This window comes from Acinonyx jubatus, chromosome D2, assembly GCF_027475565.1.
Source record: "Acinonyx jubatus isolate Ajub_Pintada_27869175 chromosome D2, VMU_Ajub_asm_v1.0, whole genome shotgun sequence".
NCBI classification, from domain to species: domain Eukaryota; kingdom Metazoa; phylum Chordata; class Mammalia; order Carnivora; family Felidae; genus Acinonyx; species Acinonyx jubatus.
The window spans coordinates 6340087-6355845 of record NC_069393.1 but is presented as its reverse complement, the minus strand read 5'-3'; the positions used below and the strand labels follow the sequence as shown (position 1 = coordinate 6355845).

General features: G+C 38.3%; 1 protein-coding gene across 9 annotated transcripts in view; it reads left to right on the top strand.

The window, feature by feature from the left end:
• Positions 1-15759, top strand: part of LYST (lysosomal trafficking regulator) — a 191017-nt gene that overhangs the window by 90594 nt on the left and 84664 nt on the right. For all 9 annotated transcript variants that reach the window (XM_053207470.1, XM_053207473.1, XM_053207475.1 and 6 more), the window contains 5 exons: positions 1202-1447; positions 4071-4244; positions 5170-5319; positions 9807-9944; positions 13971-14169. In XM_053207470.1, coding sequence (XP_053063445.1) covers positions 1202-1447; positions 4071-4244; positions 5170-5319; positions 9807-9944; positions 13971-14169 — 907 coding nt within the window. The remainder of the gene's footprint in view (positions 1-1201; positions 1448-4070; positions 4245-5169; positions 5320-9806; positions 9945-13970; positions 14170-15759) is intronic.

Here is a 15759-nt window from a genome sequence, read left to right as displayed (position 1 = left end):
GCTGCTGCTTGCTGGTTCAGGACCACACGTTGAGAATCTATGCTTTAGGCAGACCAAGGAGTTACGCAACCAGTGTTTGTTCGAATAATAATTTTAACTCTCTAGTTTTTGGTTAATCCATTTGTTTTCACACACACACACACACACACACACACACACACACACATTTCCTTAATCCTTTTATTTTGCTTAAAAAGAATATATTGAAGTCATAAGATTTAACATAAATTATCACAAATGAAAATTCTAAGGATTTGATGCGACAACTCTTTTTAGAAAGCAAATTTTTAAGCCTGATTTAGTAATTTGGGGATTATGAGTTCATGAGCGAAAAGTCTGGCAAGCCGCTGGTGCCAGGTGGGAGTTGTTTCACGTAGATGAACGTTTGTCAGCTTTCTGTTGAAAACTACTGCAGGTTTAAGATTTTGTTTTACCCAGCATATCATATACAATGAGACCGTGTTGTCACTTTAGTTGGTATGCAAATATGCTAGATGATGTCTGGATGAAATTGTGTTTAAGTTTAAATCGCCATGGTTGAAAATGATCACAGCCTAAGGCCCCCACGGCTTCTGGGAGAAAACACTGAACCAGGGTACATGATTTCCCTAAGCCTGAGTGCCCCACCGGAGTCAGAACCTGATCGAAACTGCCCTCTGCATGGGAGAAATATTGAAAATTCTATTCAGTTTTAGTAGGAATGCTGATAGTCTGGAATTTTATTCTGGTAGAAAGATCTGACTTAGAGTCACTTGTAAATGAGTAGCCAGCCGGTGAACAAACACATTCCCCAAAGCAAAAAATTTGAACACATTGATACAGAGTTCCCATCTCAAAAGGTTGTCAAGATCGGTTAATATTTGTAAGTGCAAAGAACAGTGCCTGGTATGTAATGAGTGTGGTGTGTAAGACTCAGCTGTTCTTAGTAGTAACAGTGTAATTTCGTGTTTATTCTAAAATGGTTAAACCTGGAATCTTCTCAGCCTTGACAAGGTTTATACAATTGTTCGCTGCTATTGAAACTGATCTTCTCCTTTGTGAGGAGCCATCTTGCTTCCCACATTCATCTTTGTTTCGTGTACCGTCTATCAAAGAGAACAATTTGTTGGGTAACTTTTCACTTTGAAATGCTTGTTTGCTGGTTGATAACTTACTTTTGTCAATTTTGTTTAGTTGCTAAAGGAATATATTTGTGTTTCAGGAAAGTCTTTCCGTTGTTTACACAACTAACTGTCCTGCTCAGTATACCATCTATGAGCCAGTTATTAGACTTAAAGTCCAGATGAAAACCCAACTTTCTCAAAGGCCCTTCAGCTCAAAAGAAGTTCAGAGCATCTTGTTAGAACCTCATTATCTAAAGAATCTCCAGCCTACGGAATGTAAAACTATTCAAGGCGTCCTGCACGAGATCGGTGGAACTGGTATATTTGTCTTTCTCTTTGCTAGGGTAAGAATCACTGATTATGGTTTTATCTGAAACCAAACTACGTCTTTAATACTGTCAAATTTCAGTGTTTTTTTTTAATTACAGAAACAGTTATACATCAACCGTATTAAACTTTTAAGATAAAGAAATCATGTTGTTTATGATGTCATCAAGCTTTTTGCCACACGTGGTGAAAATTTCTCTTAACTTATGGAGATTTTAGAAGTTTTCTATTATCCAGAAATGTAATTAAGACAATTAAATGTGAAATATACAAGATTTAATGGGGCATCTGGTTGGCTCCGTCGGTAGAGCAGGCGACTCTTGATCTCTGTCGGGGTCATGAGTTCAAGCCCCACATCAGGCATAGAGATTACATTAATAAAATAAGTAAATAAATAAATAAGATTTAAATTGTCAATGAGAGGAGGAATACATATTATAGTAACAAAAAGAAGAAAGATGTTCTTTGGACAAGATTGGGTGCATTCAAGGCGGCATGGCCGTAGACAAGGAATGTATTCTTTAAAATAAGGTTTGTGAAGCCTGTTTTTCCCAAGCTTCCAGCTGCTTGGGGGAAAAAAAAACCCAAGGGTCAGCAAGTAACTCCCCCAAAAATAATTTGAGTTTGTTCAGCTTTCTTAAAGGCAAGGAGAAATGTAAAAAGTTTGACTTGTGTCATGAGTACTATATTAGAATAAATTGTTTAAATTATCTGTTCTACTTAGTCGTCTCAGGGTGGGGACAATATCTTTCCTGACATAGAGTAGACAATCAATAAATATATACTGACTGTTTACAGGGATCGCTGAAATCCAAAATCAGGAGTACAAATGGTACTAATCATCTCCTTCCTCAAGGCCCATATCCTTGTTTAAATAAAGCAGGCTTGGGGCGCCTGGGTGGCGCAGTCGGTTAAGCGTCCGACTTCAGCCAGGTCACGATCTCGCGGTCCGTGAGTTCGAGCCCCGCGTCAGGCTCTGGGCTGATGGCTCGGAGCCTGGAGCCTGTTTCCGATTCTGTGTCTCCCTCTCTCTCTGCCCCTCCCCCGTTCATGCATGCTCTGTCTCTCTCTGTCCCAAAAATAAATAAACGTTGAAAAAAAAAAAATTTTAATAAAGCAGGCTTGATCTTCTTTCCTCAGAATTTGACTCCTAAGTGTAACTTCTGCAACATTTGCAAATTTCCACAGCCTCCCCAACTGGATTTTTTTCCTTCAGTGGGACCACCTTTGATTAATTTTGCAATAATGGGCATATCAGTGTGTGTTATTATCATTACCATTCTTATAAATATTTTGTCAGCATTGACTCACCATACTCTAACCTGTTTTTTCTTCTTCCTTTTTCAAACTCTTTTTTTCATCCAGTATCTAGTTGAGTAGATTTTCCCTTCGTGTTTTAAAATGAAAAGCTCTTTAACTCATCAACATTCTGTGATCAAATTTTATAACTTATAGTTTCAAAATGTATATCCTTGGTTTTTGTTCTTTCATCAAGTTATTACACATAATTTTGTTATGATTACTCTCACACAATGACTAGATCCTAGAGAAAATGGCTCATCTTTTACACACATTCAGGATCTTGCCAATAAGACTTCTAAAGTACATTGTAACACTTAAAACTTAGAAACTTTCTTTAGTATTTTTCCTTCTCTGCTACAAAAAGAAAATTCAGTCTCCTTAAAAACCTTACATGTGTTGGGGCGCCTGGGTCGCTCAGCCAGTTTAAGTGTCTGACTTCAGCTCAAGTCATGATCTCACACTTTGTGAGTTCTAGGCTCCCTGCTGTCAGCACAGAGCCTGCTTGGGATCCTCTGGCCCCGTCTCTCGCTGCCCCTCTCTCTCTCTTTCTCAAAAATAAATAAACGTTAAAAAAAAAACCAAAAAACAAAAAAACCTTCCATGCATAGCCTGCCTTTTGAAACAGATCTCTGCCATCCAGCCAAAAAAGCAAACTGCAGCCTCCAAGCTGTACCAGGAACTTCGAGTTTTAGACCCTCACCTGTCTCTTGTCTCTCGCTCCCAGCCACCTGCTGTTCCTACTTTCTAGGATTTTACTGTCTTTTCAGGCCATCTTCTCTCCATTTAGACTTCCCTAACCCAAGCAGAGTAGAGTCAGGAGTAGTTTCTATGCCCTTGTGCGTTCATACTGTCTCCTTCTTCTTTGCCTTTAATCGTGATAGTAAGATGTGTCTTTCTTATACATAGTAGTTGTCAGAAATCACTGGTTTAATTGAAGTACAAGGCAAATCTCTGGTTTTCATACATACATCTTGTCTTTTGACTAGATAGTAGGCCCCACTGGGGGCACGTATCATGCCTTTACTTCTTTGTTATCTCCCACAGCATATAACGCACAGCCTATCTGTCGATTCACTGAAATGACATTTGCTGACATTTCAAATCACTAATAAAATGCTACTGACTTATACAGTTGTAAGTGTTATTTTAGTTCATTTATACTATATTCAAGAGACTAAAATTGTAGGATTTATGTCTTTCAGTTTTGTTTATAATTCTTAAATGATGACAGAGTGTGAGCAAAAAAAAATAGCTTTCAAATAAAACTGATGGTTTGATGTTATATAATAATATATAATCCCACATGTTAAATTTTTCTCTCAATAAATTATTTTTTAGGTTGTGGAACTCAGCAACTGTGAAGAAACTCAAGCATTAGCACTGAGAGTTATACTCTCATTAATTAAATACAACCAACAGAGAATACATGAATTAGAAAATTGTAATGGACTTTCCATGATTCATCAGGTGTTGATTAAACAAAAATGCATTGTTGGTTTTCATGTTTTGAAGGTATGTCCTCATAAAATTTATTCTCATAGTTTCATATGCAATGAGACTTCTCTTCATGATAGTCTTCCGACAATAGAGTTTCATGTTTCGGTTATTCCTGAAGAAAATGAAGGAAACTCAACAGTGTATATTTAACCAAACTAAGATGCTCTTCTGGCTTTCTTCATCATTGACATAATTGCATTTTTGTCTTCTTTCAAACATTTGAGAAGAGTGAGAGAAAAAAATTAACTCCTAGAATTTGAGATCTGGATGAAGTGTTGCTATCCCTTAGGGGCTGGCCCCTGCTTCTGTAGAACGCTGAAATTAAGACCCACAGAGACACTGTTGTTTGCTTCAGCTCCCAGTCACGGAAGAGAACCTAGTTCTCTGGACAACTAGTACTGTGCCATTTCCAGTAGGCAGTGCTGATAGTTAGTTTTCTAAGGTTATATTAGTTTTTATTTTGATCCAGCTATCATCAGATACTTAAATACCTTTCTAGCTAAAAGCACTTGGTAACATTGTGAAAATAGTTGTCTGAGGGTACTAGTACTAAGGCAAAAGACTGCTTTCACCCATGCCCTCAAGATCCATACATTTATGGCATGAATCCTTAGTACTTTTTGGAAAAGGTTTCAAAGCCTAACAGATTCATTGAATTTAAAAAAGAAAAATAGAAAAATAAATAAATAAAATGGAATGTTTGTTTTACCCATGTTTGAAACTGAATAATCATTTATAAATATTTCAAAGTTTGTGTTTTTCTAATTATTTGAACTGTTTTGCAAAACAAATTAAAGACACTCTGTGAAGGTTGAATTCTTCACTAGTCTTCCTGTGAATTTAATGTTATGACTGCAAAGATGGAAAGAATAATGTTTCTGTTGAATTTTTAGATTAATCAGTTATTAATGCATCTTGTATTAACGCTGATTTTCCACAGACTCTTTTTGAAGGTTGCTGTGGTGAAGATATCATTCATGTCAACGAGAGTGGAGAGTTTAAGTTGGATGTAGAGTCTAATGCTATAATCCAAGATGTTAAACTGCTAGAGGAGCTCCTGCTTGACTGGAAGATATGGAATAAAGCCAAGGCATGTGCTTTTATTTTTAATGGTAAAAAACATATGACATGAATTTACCCTCGTCACAATTTGTAAGCATACTATACGGTATTAACTACATACACTGTGTCGAACAGCAGGTATCTAAGACTTTTCCGTCTTGCTTGGCTGCAACTGCCCCCGTCGCACACCCCCCCATCTCTCCTGCCCTCTGCCCCTCTCCCTGGCAGCCACCATACCGCTTTCTGTTTCTAAGGGCTTGATTACTTTAGATATGTCGTAGAAGCGGAACCATTCAGTATTTGTCTTTTTGTGATTGGCTGTTTCACTTAGGATATGTCTTTAAGGTTCATCTGTGCTGTAGCACGTGACCAGATTCCTTTCTTTTGTAAGACTGAATAATATCCCATTGTATGTATATGCCTCATTTCCTTTATCCATTCTTTCTATTAATAGACATTTAGGTTGCTTCCATATGTTGGATTTTGTGAATGATGTTGCAATGGACTTGGGTGTGTGAATGTTTCTTTGAGATCCTATTTTCAATTCTTTTGGATATATACCCAGAAGTGGGATTGCTGAATCATATATTAATTCTATTTTTAATTTTTTTTTTTTTTTAAAGAGAGAGAGAGGGAGGGAGAGAGCCCCAAGCAGGCTCTGTGCTGATGGCACAGAGCCTGATACAGGGCTCGATCCCACAAACTGTGAGATCATGATCTGAACCAAGATCAAGAGTCCCGTGCTTAACCAACTGAGCCACCCAGGTGCTCCTCTGTTTTTAATTTTTTAAGGATCCCCTGCACTGTTTTCCATAAGACCTGCACCATTTTACAATCCCATCACCAAGGTACAAGGATTGCAATTTCTCCACATCTTTGCCAACAATTGTTATCTTCTGGTTTTTTTTGATAGTGCCCATCCTATTGGGTATGAGACGATATTTTATTGTGGTTTTGGTTTGCATTTCCCTGATATTTAGTGACAAGCATCTTTTCATATACTTGTTGGCCATTTGTATATTTTCTTTGGAGAAATGTCTTTTCAAGTTCTTTGCCCATTTTTCAAATAGACTATTTGATTTTTTGTTATTGAGTTTTAAGAGTCCTCTATGTACTCTAGATATTAATCCTTCATCTGATACATGGTTTGCAAATATTTTCGCCCATTCTGTAGGGTTTTCTTTCACTTTATTGATTGTTTCCTTTGTGCACAGAGAGATGTGCACTTTTTAAAAACTGTTTATTTATTTTGAGGGAGAGAGAGCATGCACACACAAGTGGGAGAGGGTCAGAGAGAGGGAGAGAGAATACCAAGCAGGCTCCGCACTGTCAGCAAAGAGGCCGACACAAAGCTCAATCCCATGACTCTGGGATCATGATCTGAGCTGAAATCAAGAGGCAGATACATAACCAACTGAGCCACCCAGGCACCCCTAGATGAATATTTAAAAGTACATGTCTCTTGGGGTACCTGGGTGGCTCAGTTGGTTAAGCGTCCAACTCTTGGTTTTGGCTCAGGTCACAATCCCAGGGTCATGGGATCAAGCCCCACATTGGGTTCCATGCTGAGTGGGGGGCCTGCTTGGGATTCTTTCTCTCCCTCTGCTCCTCTCCCACTCATGTGTGTACCCTCTCTCTAAAAAAAATAAATAAATAAAATTAAATACTCATCTAAATTAAATTAAATATTCATCTAATCATTCTTCTAAAGAACAGAACAGACTTACTACTTCAGTGTAATGTTAATTAATGGAAGTGTGGCGATTATTTCCTGTGCAAGGTTTTGAGCAGCCATGGGTAATGCTGAGCTGGAAGGTCAGCATGAGAACTTGAGCTAACTGGGATTAGCTAAGAGCAGTATGCAGGCTGGAAAACATGGAGCTCATTTGAATCAACTGGGAACTTACATCTATCATAAACTCTGAAAGGGAATCATGCTAAGAGTCTAGAGAGTCAGGTCAAGGTGAGGGAAATGGACACGCTTCTAAGTAGGGGAGCCAAGTTGCCCAGGAGTCATAAAGCTGAATCAGAATATATAGGGAAGGCTATAAAGTCTTGACTTCATTATAGGCATAAGTTAAGGAACATGGTGTGATCTTAGGTCTAGGCACAGCATCTCAACCACTGGATGATCTTCACAGGGATCCAGCCAGGGAATGAATATAGGACTATTTCCTTTCTGCCCTAGTTTTTAACGATCTTTTTGGTATAAGCTCTTATAAGCTCCTTAGTTGTAGTGTAGACTATAGATTTTCTAGAGTTATTTAGAGCATAACAACATTACCGTCAAACATGATTAAAGACCAATTTATTATACAGGTATTCAGCATACACCTTTAGATTTTTTTTAAAAATCAGGTATTCCTAAATTTGGCAGTAGTCTGCCCAAATTTATTCATTATCAGTAATCTGTTGGAAAGCTGAAAGAAACCTTTGTAATCTATTATTAATAAAGATAAATTTTGACCAAGCATCCTAGAGGACAGAATTATTTTTCTAAATATTCCTATAGGAAATTATATTACAAAAGTATTCTCATATGAAGATATAATTTTCCACTTATAAAATAAATAAGACATGGGGATGTCTATATACAGTATAAGGATATAATATGATATATATATTGTGGGCCAAGCCATATCAATAATATGATAACAACTTTGTATAGTGACAGATGGTAACTGTATGTCTCATGGTAACCATTTCATAACATATATAAATATTGATTCACTGTGTTATATACCAGAAATGAATATGATATTGTATGTCAATTATTCTTCAAAAGGAAAAAAAAAAGACATCAAAGAATATGCAGCCATACATGGGGAAATCTCATAGTGTTGTGTTAAGCAGCTAATTGAACCATTGCTTTTTCTAGATTTTATGGTACTTACAATTTTTAAAACTTTGTAATTTGTCGTGATTTCTTTTCTCGTTCTGAATAAATTCTCACTTTCAGACTAAATAATAACCATATATATATATATATATATATGCATGCATAAAAATATGTGTAACGTTGCATGAGGAAAAAGCAAATGTACAGTGATAGCAGATATAAACAAAGGCAGCATAAATACGAACGCATAGGAAAGAATCAGCTCAGTTGTAGACGGAAGATGGAACCTAACTAAATGGTAGACAGTTGTTTTGGTTAGTATTTCAAAAGAGGATGCTAATTTGAGGTTGTTGATCAAAAAACAAAACATTTCTTATTGAATTCAAAAGTGATACAAATACTTCTGTGAATTTGAAATAAGATTTTCTGGGGCTCCTGGATGGCGCAGTCGGTTAAGCGTCCGACTTCGGCTCAGGTCATGATCTTGCGATTTGTGAGCTCTAGCCCCGTGTCGGGCTCTGTGCTGACAGCTCAGAGCCTGGAGCCTGCTTCGGATTCTGTGTCTCCCTCTCTCTCTGCCCCTCCCCCGTTCATGCTCTGTCTCTCTCTGTCCCAAAAATAAATAAACGTTGAAATAAGATTTTCTGTCCTAATTAATAATTTTTAACTGAGTTTGTCTTTTGTTTTTGGTTGGTTGTTTACTTTGCCACCATTCTGTTTGGTACTGTTTTTTCAGACCGGAGGCAAGTTTTCATACCTGGCCTGCCTTGTGTTCCAAGTTCTCATATGCCTTTTTCTTTTAGGGCCTCGTGGCCCTATCTTATGAGGAGAGAGGCCTGGGTTATAATAATATGATTAAGTCGTTCAGTTCCTTGGCCTTTTCATTGTTTGTTACTATCAAATAACAGCAGGAGAAATAGCAAGACCTGTGGCCCAAGCCAGTTAATTTAGTCTTTTGTTAGCCGCTTTGTTAAAAGGTCATTTGGAATAACAAAATGAGGTGAAGATTATCTTTCAATATTGGTTGTCTGTATAAGATTCCTCTTTCTACATTATTGAGTGTAATTTAAGATTGATTCCACATGGGAGAATGATTTTTAAGGGACTTTACAAGGATGTTTGAAGATATACAGTAATTATGCAGAGAATTCTGTTATTTGGACTTAAAAGTAAATCAGCCTAAAATGCAGAATTTTCACATTATCGGTGAGTTTTCTCAACTTAGTACAATTTGTTCCAAAATTATTTACTTAAATGCTGTATACACAAAGAAGCATTGAAGTTTATGCATTTGCAATAATGCTCTTTGAAAACGCATTATTAGTAAACAATTATATTGATCATGTGTGTGTTTTCTCCGTATCGAATAAATCCCTCAAGATAATTCATCTTTTGAAAATACTATATATTATATAACATCACAGAAAGGTTAATGTAGTGAAGCATCTAATGCCACATGGAATTCAACGTATTTAGAAATGACCTCCTGACAAAAAATAGTAACAATAATAATAGTCTGGAGTAAATGTTAAGATGCGCTTTTTCAGACACATTTAATCCTTGACCCTGAGTATGTACGCAACGGGTAGACTGAGCTGTTACGTGTCTTCTTCTAAAACGCGTGTGGCACGGCTTTCAGTAATCACGTGCTGACTGGTGTGTGTTTATTTTCTCAGCGCGGAGCCTGGGAAGCCCTGCTGGCGGCTCTGGAGGTCCTCATCAGAGCAGATCACCAGCAGCACGTCTTCAATATAAAGCAGTTACTGAAGGCTCGCGTGGTCCATCACTTTCTACTGACTTGTCAGGTTTTGCAGGTACTTTCGTAACTCTACTTCGGGGAGATTTTCTGTAATCACTTATTTACTCGCTCAAGGTTATGAACTCAAATTTTTGTGGGATTTCAGTGGAATTTCTTTCTCTTCTCCGCCTTCCCTGATCTCCTGGATCCCTTCTTTCAGCAAACGGCAGAGGACTTTCTCAACCCCTGGCCTCCTACTGCTCAGTCTTCACACTGTCGTCATTCCTAACTCAATCTCAGAAGAACAGCTCTATTTCTGCCTTGTTTCTTTATGCTGGGGCATTTGAGTATCAACCATAGCAAAATGGTTACTTGTCGCAAGCTTGGCACAGTGGCGGTCCGGTAGCCAGTGAGGCCCGTCTGAGGCTTGATTATTGCTGACTGAAACTTACTCCACACTCCTTAAATAACAAGTGCAAGTGTGTTTTGTTTGACTAAGTGTGAGCTTGCCGAAGATCTCTAGAATTCGCATATTGAAAATGTATCCAAAATATTAAGTGAAAAAGTGGCACCGACCTCACCAGTAGTGTCTGTGCTGTGGCCTGGCTTCTGATTTGATGTTTTGGCTCTGCTTTCACAGCTGTCCTTTTATCAGTTTGGTTGATGTATGAGAATATTTTTCAAGTTCATTTGTTTCTCCAGTGAGGCCTCGAGTAGAACTTGATCAGGTCAGATAAGTACAGATGTTCCCTGGGAGCAGTAATACTATGTTTTTAATGCCTTTGTTTCGGTGACACCAGTGGCTTTCCATTGCACTTGGGATAAAATCCGGAACCTATGGCAATATTTAAAGAAAGCATGTATGCTCCGGCGACCACTCCAGCCTCATCTCATGCCAGGGCAGCCCCCCTGGTTTTTTTTTTTCTCTTCCTTAAAACCTTCCCTAAAAGGTTCCTGAACCTTTTTCGCTCTCAGGGCACATAGTTTTTCTGGTTGAGAAGTTTTTGATCCCATTCTTTCCATCTGGCCGCCCAGCTAATCCTTCATGCCTCCACTTTAAATTTACTTCCTGAGAAGGAGAGGGTGGGTGATGGGTATTGAGGAGGGTACCTTTTGGGATGAGCACTGGGTGTTGTATGGAAACCAATTTGACAATAAATTTCATATATTAAAAATAAATAAATAAATAAATAAATAAATAAATAAATAAATTTACTTCCTGAGAGAAGCCCTCCCTTCTCTTTCCATCTAGTGTAACCCTTTCCCCTCCCTCCACTCGCTCTCTCTCTCTCCACACACATGCATTTGTTAGTGTCACATCGTCATTTATGAAACTATGGTTTATTTCCCTCTGTAAACCTGCTGAGGGCAGGGATAATGTTTTTTCTTGATCTCATTGTAACCCCAGTGCTTGGCACATAATAGGCATCCAATAAATATTCATTGAATGAATCAATTCTAAAAAACAAAAACATTTTATTGCCTTTCTTGGGCCCTGTGGTAAATTATTGTCTTCAGGAATATAATACAGTGATCTCTGAGGCCCCTTGCTTGCTGAATATTTTATGTAACATTTACACAGCAGTTTTTCTCTAAATCAGTTTCTTTGTATATCCACTTTGAAACTTGCTGACTAATTTTCAAAGAACACACAAGACAGTGTGAAGATCTTATTCAGTCTTTCCATGTCAGAAAAGTAACACTTGTAAACTTGGAGATTTCTATGTATATATTCTCATTTTCATATATTTATAAAAATGCTAGAAAAATCTAGGTACCCGTTCCATTTCCTGAAAAATATACTTCTTCACCCTTCTTCATTGAGAGAGCCCATTATCCAATTAACAGTTACTAATTAAGAATAGTTTTATATTAGGTATTGTGGGAAGTATGTAAAGAAATGAACTTAATTGTTGCCTTTAATACATCTCAGAGTATTTAAGGAAGATAGGTAAAATTGGTAGTTTATTGGATGTGGGGCGATTTCATTAGTTCATGAGTACAGTGCAAAGAACTTGAACTCAGGTGATGAAAACAGGAGTGTAAAAGTAGGGGGCAAATATGAAAGAGATTGTAAAGAGAACTAAGAGGGCTTGATTCTGTCTAAATAGCTGCAGGAGAAGTGAAATATATAATGCACAATTTCAAGCTGGGAATCTGGAAGGATGATAGCATCATCAAAGAAGGAATTGAACACACAAGTTCTGCAGCTTACGCATTCTGCATTTGAGATTATGGTCGGACGTTCGGTGGTCGTGACCACTGGGCACGTAGATGTGCAAGATTCGAACTGGGGAGGGGGATGAGGAGGACAGATGGGGAATTGTGTGCATGGATGTCACAGTGAAGCAATGGAGATGGACAGATGAGCTCTATAAGATAAACAGTGTAGTAAAAGGATCATAGAAAGGCCTGTGGCGGTCACCTCCAGAAATATCCATTTCCACGTATGAAACAGGAAAAAGGAGCTGTCGAAAGATGTAGAAAGAGTAGTCGAAGAGCTCAGAGAAGAACCAGGAAACAACAAAGTGAAAGCCAAGGGTGGGCAGAGGGGGGAAGGAAAAGGTGGTCTCTCGAGCCAAATAATGTGGAAGGTTCAAAGAAAATGTAGACAGATAAGGGGCCACTGATAGAAATTCTTAATGACCAGGTTTCGGAGACTTTCAGCAGCATGTGTGGTAGACTCATTGGAGACAGTGAGAATAAATTATGATTAAAAAGTTCAGCAGGGAAAGAAAAGAGAAACAGAAAGTTAACAAAAGTTTCCCAAAGTTCAAGTTATGGGATTTTTTTTTTTTTAATGATGTAAGATAGCAGTGACTATTTGTTAAGGAGTCAGTGGAGAGGACAAGATTGAAGAAACATGGGCCGGGATAGACTTGGGAACGAAGGGCTGAGGTGGTGACCAGGAGGTGGAAGGCACAAGGGGCACTATTTGGCTGTGGCAGAGGTAGCCCTGAGTTGGAAGGCAAGAGACCTGTGTGCTTGGCTTGCCTTGGCTAGGCCACTTGGCACTTGTGAGATCTTGGCAGAGGAGTTTGGGCTTTCTTCTGTAGACTCCGTGTTCTCTTCTCAAATCTGAGGTTTCAGAGTGAACATCTAGGTTTTAAGTTTTCTGATTCAGGAATACATAAGAGCAAATGAAGAAGAGTGAGTGTGGAGATGTTTCATATATTCGGATGTATCACATGTATAGGGAGAGGGAAGATGGGGAAGTTTAACTCCCTCGGCCTTGATCTAGAGGCCAACTGCTCCCTCCTGGTGGGGTTGGAAGATATAAGTTATTTATTTATACCCGTCTTTATGTTTAGTAATTACTTGGCACCCTACCAGGTCTCCCTCTACCAGGCAATCGATGACGCAGTAGAGACGGCTCAGAGGTCTGGGTGTGAGTTGTAGTGGCATTACTTACATGTTTTCTGTGTGGTCAAAGTTAGTCCTACAATCACTTTGAGCTTCACATTCTAGAAAGGAAGGATGCAACCTCTCAGAGCTGTTGTGAGAAAGAGCTTTGCAGACTGGCTCACGGTGCAGGAATGTAACCAGATTTGTCTATTGTGAATTTCCCCTTCTGATCCCATCGTGGGAGTACCGAGGGGTGCCAGTAGTTGTCATAATAGAACGAATAGTAGCTAACATTTATATATGGGGCTTACTATATGTGAGGCACTCTTCAGAATTTTGTGTCACTTAGCCCTGATGACAACCCTGTGAAGTAACACAATCCTTCCCGTATTATAGAGAAAGAAACTGGGGCATGGAGATATTAAATATGCCCCAAATCACATAGCTAGTGAGTGGAGAAGCCAGAGTGCAAAGCGAGGCGGTTTGGCTCCTGAGCCATGCTCGTGAGTGCCCTGATGTAACTTTGTCTTGTGGGTTAAGATAAATGAGCTAGAATTAAGTTGCCGTCAATTTTAATGAATTTTTAACGACAGGATTGCTTGAATTGGGAAGTAGCAACTCAGTTTAATGGTAAATATGGTCAGATTAGAGTAGTAGACAACACAATTCTGTCTTAAAAGGAGTGTCTTGCTTAAATGAAAAATGTTAGTTAACAGTTCTCTTTAATCTAAAGACAGTTTGATTTTTATTTTTTCAGGAACACAAAGAGGGGCAGCTTACATCCATGCCCCGAGAGGTTTGTAGATCATTTGTGAAAATTATAGCAGAAGTCCTTGGATCTCCTCCAGATTTGGAATTATTGACAATTATCTTCAATTTCCTTTTAGCAGTTCACCCTCCTACTAATACTTACGTTTGTCACAACCCCACAAACTTCTACTTTTCTTTACACATAGGTAGGTATAATCATTTTTATTAGATTTTGGCTATCTTCGTTTTTGTTCTTTTAATTCCCACTCAATTCACATTTGTTTGATATTCATTAAATGGCTCCTATGTGCTAGAACTGCCCTAATTACACACTGGGATTGGGACAGGGCATAGGCCATGGAATGAACCAGACATGGTCTCTGCCTTCAGAGAGCTTCAATGCCAAGAAGAGAGAGGAGACAAATAACTCAAATAACTATAGTAAGAAACAATATATGGTAAGTACCCAATAGATACAAAAGAAGGACTAATTCAATTTTAAAGGAGTGAGGGTTTCATCAGGCAGCTGTGGAGAGAGAAGATTTAATAGATTCTATATCTGACATGGACACTGACAAATTTAGGTACAGTTTGACAGGTGTATTGGAGAATTAGCATTCCAGGTGAAGAGAATGACTTAAAGGGAGAAAAAATAGAGAAAATAAAGAATAATGAATTTTACCTAAATATGCAGGATCTATAAAGGATTAGTGAGAAATAATACCATAAATATAGCTTGGGGGAAAAAAAGGCAGGGGGCGCCTAGGTGCCTCAGTCGGTTAAGTGTCTGACTTCGGCTCATGTTATGATCTCATAGTTCGTGGGTTTGAGCCCCGTATCAGGCTCTGTGCTGACAGCTCAAAGCCTGGAGCTTGCTTCAGATTCTGTGTCTCCTTCTCTCTCCTCCTCCCCCACTCACACTCTTTCTCTTTCTCTCTCTCTCTCAAAAATAAATAAATATAGTGTGTGTGTGTGTGTGTGTGTACATATATATATATATATATATATATATATATATATATATATATATATAGTTTGGGACCACCATTTATTTATTTTGCCCTGTGAGGCCATATTAAAAGGGTCCTTGAATGAAATGCCAAAGAATTTGAACTTATATTCTATTTAGGGGTGACTGAAGGGTTTTGTTTTGTTGTGTTTATTTGTTTTGAGCAAAGAAATATGTTGTAAGTAAATTACTACAATAAGATCCAGGAAAGATAAACTACCGACATAGAAGTGAGTTTGAAGCCCTGAGAATAGACGACACCACTGAATGAAAGTGTAGACACAGAGAAGGAAGAAGGAAGCTAAGGACAGAACGATAAAAAAGAGTAATTAGTAGAAGAGAAGGATGGAATAATCAGACTTTTAAAAGAACCAGGAAAATGTAATGCAGCAAGAAAGCAAGCGAGAACGTACCTATGAGAAAACTAGATACGACGTTTAGCATGGAAACTGGTGGTAAAACAGGCATTTAGGAATGTAATAAGTGAATAAAATGATTCAACAGCAGTAAAAATCCAAATGAAATTAAACGACGTGACTTTGTGTTAGGTTCAGCACACAATTTAGTGAATGAAGCACTGTCAAGATTCTGGAAACAGGGTAGTTGCAAAGATGAGTAAGATATGGTCCAGTCCCATAGGAAGCTTCCAGGCTAGTTGAGGGGAAAGAGCCATAACCAAGTAGTTAGTTACATTGTGTGGAAATTGATATAAATATTTCGTTTTCTCATAGTGTAGGGCATAGTGAGGAGATGGTTCCTGAAGGAGATGATGTCTTCTCTGAGTCTT